Source organism: Cottoperca gobio, chromosome 7 (genome assembly GCF_900634415.1).
Source record: "Cottoperca gobio chromosome 7, fCotGob3.1, whole genome shotgun sequence".
NCBI lineage: Eukaryota > Metazoa > Chordata > Actinopteri > Perciformes > Bovichtidae > Cottoperca > Cottoperca gobio.
In genome coordinates, this window is record NC_041361.1 from 14,415,131 (window position 1) to 14,419,369 (window position 4,239).

At 41.4% G+C, this 4,239-nt stretch overlaps 1 protein-coding gene across 1 annotated transcript; it reads right to left on the reverse strand.

The window, feature by feature from the left end:
* Positions 1-823, reverse strand: LOC115011298 (transcription factor HES-2-like). The gene is made up of 3 exons (XM_029436397.1): positions 734-823; positions 441-624; positions 1-332 (listed from the first exon to the last, which is right to left on the reverse strand). The coding sequence occupies exons 1-3, from the start codon at positions 821-823 to the stop codon at positions 1-3; spliced, it is 606 nt and encodes a 201-aa protein (XP_029292257.1).
* Between the last annotated feature and the right edge of the window lie 3,416 nt (positions 824-4,239).

Consider the following 4,239-nt stretch of genomic DNA (forward strand, 5'->3'; position numbering starts at 1 on the left):
CTACCAAGGTCTCCACATGGAAGCGCTGACAGCCTGTGGGCCGGGCTGCGCTCGGCTGGGAGCCACTGCGCCGCTGCTGCCGCGGGACTGGCTCTCCGGTCTGGAGCTGAAGCTGGATTTGAGGCTCAGGAGTCTCTGTTGGATCTGAGGGAGAGTCCTGGAGCTCTGAGCGCAGCAGTTCAGGCAGGTTGGGGCGACAGTGGTGGATGTGGACTGCTGAACGAATTCGTTCACCCGCTGACACGCGTCTTGATCCAGGCTCGTGTTGGGGAGCAGAGTGGAGACGCGCTGGAGGCAAGCTTTGTAGCCCTCTCTGTAACTCTCTGCAGAATCTGGAGGGAGAAGAGTTTTGATCAGTGACTTGAATTTCATGTGCAGCCTTTAATATCAAATAAGGACGTTTGTTCAATGCATATCGTGGTTCAAGAGATGATGCGTACCTTTGACAGGAGTGGAAGGAAGGTCTCTGAGGAAGCGGACGGTCATTTCCAGAATATCAGCTTTCTCCAACTTGGAGTAGCGTGCGTTATCTTTGCCAACCAGAGGAAGAATCAGACTTTTCAAATGACTGAGACTGTCGTTGATACGAGCACGTCTTCTCTTCTCCAACAAGGGTTTAAGAGTCTGGAAGAAATAATGAAAAATCGTTATTTAGCTGCACTTTTAAAAAGAGTCAAATGAGAAAACATTTCCAGTAGCATAAAGAGCTTTCCAGTTTCTGTCTTTCTCTTACCTTTCTCTGTTCGTTGGCTTGTTTTCTCTGGGCCACAGTGGACCTGGCAGGGAGAGGCTGGTTGGCCTCAGTAGTGATGCTGGGACTCATTTCGTTTTCTGTTTGTTTCTGTGCTTTTTGCGGGGAGATACTTGCGAAGGAGCGCTTGAGCTGAAGTGTGCTGCAGAGAAGGAGAGCCTCCTATTTATGTGGGTCCAGCGCGTCAGAGGGGAGGGAACACAAGCGATAGTGCTGGGGGTCTGACACAGGGGGGGGGGCGATGCGAGCTCCTGTCTGGGCCATCTGGCCCCGTTGGGACCCTGAGTCTACCGCTGGTATGCGGAGTTTCACGATGATGTTGCGCTTTATTGCGTTTACAATGTAAAGCTTTAACGTTCATCCAAGATCCAATTACGCATAGAAGCCATATAACGATTCTGTTTTTCTGACAGGTTGTATCAGGTCTAAAGGTTGTACCATATAGCTGCTCTTTCTTAATGTTCTACAGTAAGGATTGCTTCTTTATTTGTATGGCTTTGTTATTGAATTAACAATCTCTCTGTTTATTTAACGGTTTATTTTGCATCGAATATTCCCCAAAAATGAGGGGCCAAATCCGTAAAAGATAACTTTAGTTTAATGAAATAACTGAAAGTTGCACTGCTATAAATAAACAATAAAAAGGTTTCATGAAAATAATCAAATAACATACATTTAGTCAGTGTATTTATGCTTATGGACTCGACTTGCCAACCCGCCACAATAAAGGAAACACAGAACCAGATGAGTGATTCTGAGGTGACAGGACTAATCTATTCCTCCAATTAATAAACCAGATACCCAAGCCACGCTATGTATGGATTAACATCTGCTTGTAGACCTTCAGCAGCTTGTTTCCAATATTAACAACACGGTGTTTACCTGGAGCAGTGGGGGAGGAGACTGAGTGACGTGACAACCTGCAACACACGCAGAGAGGTGCGTGCATGTGCAGGAGTATGAACGAGGTATATGAATACAAAGGAGGCATGTAGTACACAAGTCTGCTCTAACACTGCCTGGATAACACGGTGAGGAATAGGCATATGATTCAGTACAAAACTGGACCTCTTTTGAAGTGATACTTAATTAAAAACTCAATATTAAATATAACATTATGGATATTTTAAACTTAAATGAAACTTATTTTATTTCAACATCTTCAAAGACTTCCATTCAATCTCCGCTGCTGACCATAAACCAAACACAGTACAGTGAGCTGCCAGTAGGATTCACGCGTTCGGCACGCGCCACAACCGAGCAACAGATGGGAAACCCCCCTTCTCCTAGTCTTCAGTCTCTACAAACTACACACACCCCCTCCTCTGTTTCCCACTGGTGCACTACTCTGCTGGCGCTCCCATCAGCATCCCGGCTCTTCTGCCCCCTCATCATCAATGTGCTTCATACGTTTTTTGTCTTTCTTTGGAGGAGGGGGAGGTCTGGCTCTCAGTGCATCAACACATGGCCCAGTTACATAGAAACATATTAATACAAATCAAACCAAGTACACACTGAACAACAAGATGGGAAAAAAGTGGGTTTTCAAACTTAACTTCACAAGAAAAGCACCAAATAAACTAAATATGTTAGATATGGAAAATACCGTCTTTACGCACATAATTTACGCATGGTGTTTACTGAAGCATATCCAAACTCAAGGCTTAAGGAATGAATAAAGAGCGGGAATATATTCAACACACTGAAAAATCAATTGGATTTTAGTTGATTTATTGTGGAAACAGATATGTAGTTCAACAACTTCTCAGCGTTTTGGTAAAGATAACGTTGCTCTTCGGCTGCAAGCTGTCCTGCTGTAGTAGGAGGGTTTTCATCTCTCTTTTACTTTTTTCAAGAATGAGATACGCGGTTTTGCACGCGTCCTTCCCCATGGGGCCCCAAATAACTGCCACCAAGTCCAGTCTGGGAACAGGCCCTTCGAGATAAAACCAAAAAGAAGTGCATGAGAGGCTTCGGTTGGGATCCTTTTTGTCCTAGTTTCCGCGTGGGTATCCATCTATGCAGGCTGAGAGAACAGTGATCTTTTGTTGAAGGACGTACATAATAGTGGACTTTTACAGCAACTGTATGGGAAAGGGATATGATTAGCTTCTTCTTTTTTCTTTCCCTTGAACTATATTGAATGCAATACCTGACTATTTATGTCCGATTTAAGTCAAAAGAAAGGAGCTAAATGTTTTAATACATATCATGAATGCAGATTATTAAGAAGTATTACAAACATCAACAACATCAACAGTTTTGGGCAAGAGTATAATCTGGAGCAAAATGTGAAGATGAATTTTAAGTATTTCTAGAAAACATCTCGAATCTTAATACTTGAGTTCGAGAATAAAGTTGTGATAAGTGACAATGTGGTCGTATAAACGGCATGAGACTGACACGAGCCAGAGCGATCAGACAGATGGAGCCTGCGCGTGTTCATTGATGCGACAACAAAAGGAGTCCAAAAACTCTCTGCCTTGCTGGAGGTGATCGTCTCCATTGTCGCTACATGGAGGCTTCCAGACTTGGAGGTTTTCCGGACCGTAGCTGAAAGGATGTCTGGCATCCCAAGCCAAAATCTACGCCAATCCGCATCATACTGAAGCATCTGTATAGACTGCTGGCTGCTGTTTGGGTACAGCATTCAGACAGACATGCCAAGTTTCATTCAACTTCCTGTTGTTCCTAGTTTTTTTTAACTATGATATACATGTTAAACTTTAAATGCTAAAAGTAGTTAGAAATGTATGATTTCAAAATTAGTTCCACGTTAAAATGCCGTGAGGGGTCCCAATAGTCACTTCTGTTTTCTTGTAAATAACGAAGAATCTAATGAAATGCTACAGTGATCACATACAAGCCAATAAAACATAATTCTTTTAATTCTTTTTAATTGTGGCATATTTGATTTCAATGTCAATAATAATAATAATTATAATTATAATAATAATGTGTCCATTTATTGAATGTTTTTTACAATTACCCTGTGCTGTTAATTGATTACAGGTATGTTAGAAGGGATAGTGTATTTATATAAACATCTGAAATGTATTTTGAAGTTTATACTTCCAAGTTCAAAATATGGTCTTTGTAAACCTTGTAGTAAATCTTTTTTCTAGTTGAAAAAAGCTGCGACAAACATAAATGATAAATGATGAATGATTGGTACGGTTGAATGATTCAGAAATACATTGAGGAGCAGAAATAATCATACTGAGATAGATTTTTGAAAGCCAGTTTTCATGATAATACCAAAATATAGAAAGCAACTTACTCAATCTCAAGTTACTACAATGAAATATGTGAAGCAATGAAGGCTTCAACTGACAGAATTCACCAAATCATCAGGACGTGCCGTAGAGTAATGTGTAGACGAAGCAGTGAGGGGAAAGGTCTCAGTGAATATTTGTGTCATTAGCCTGGTTTTGTTTGACTAAAAGTAACATATAAAGATTTTGAGTGATAAAACGTTCATTTGGAGT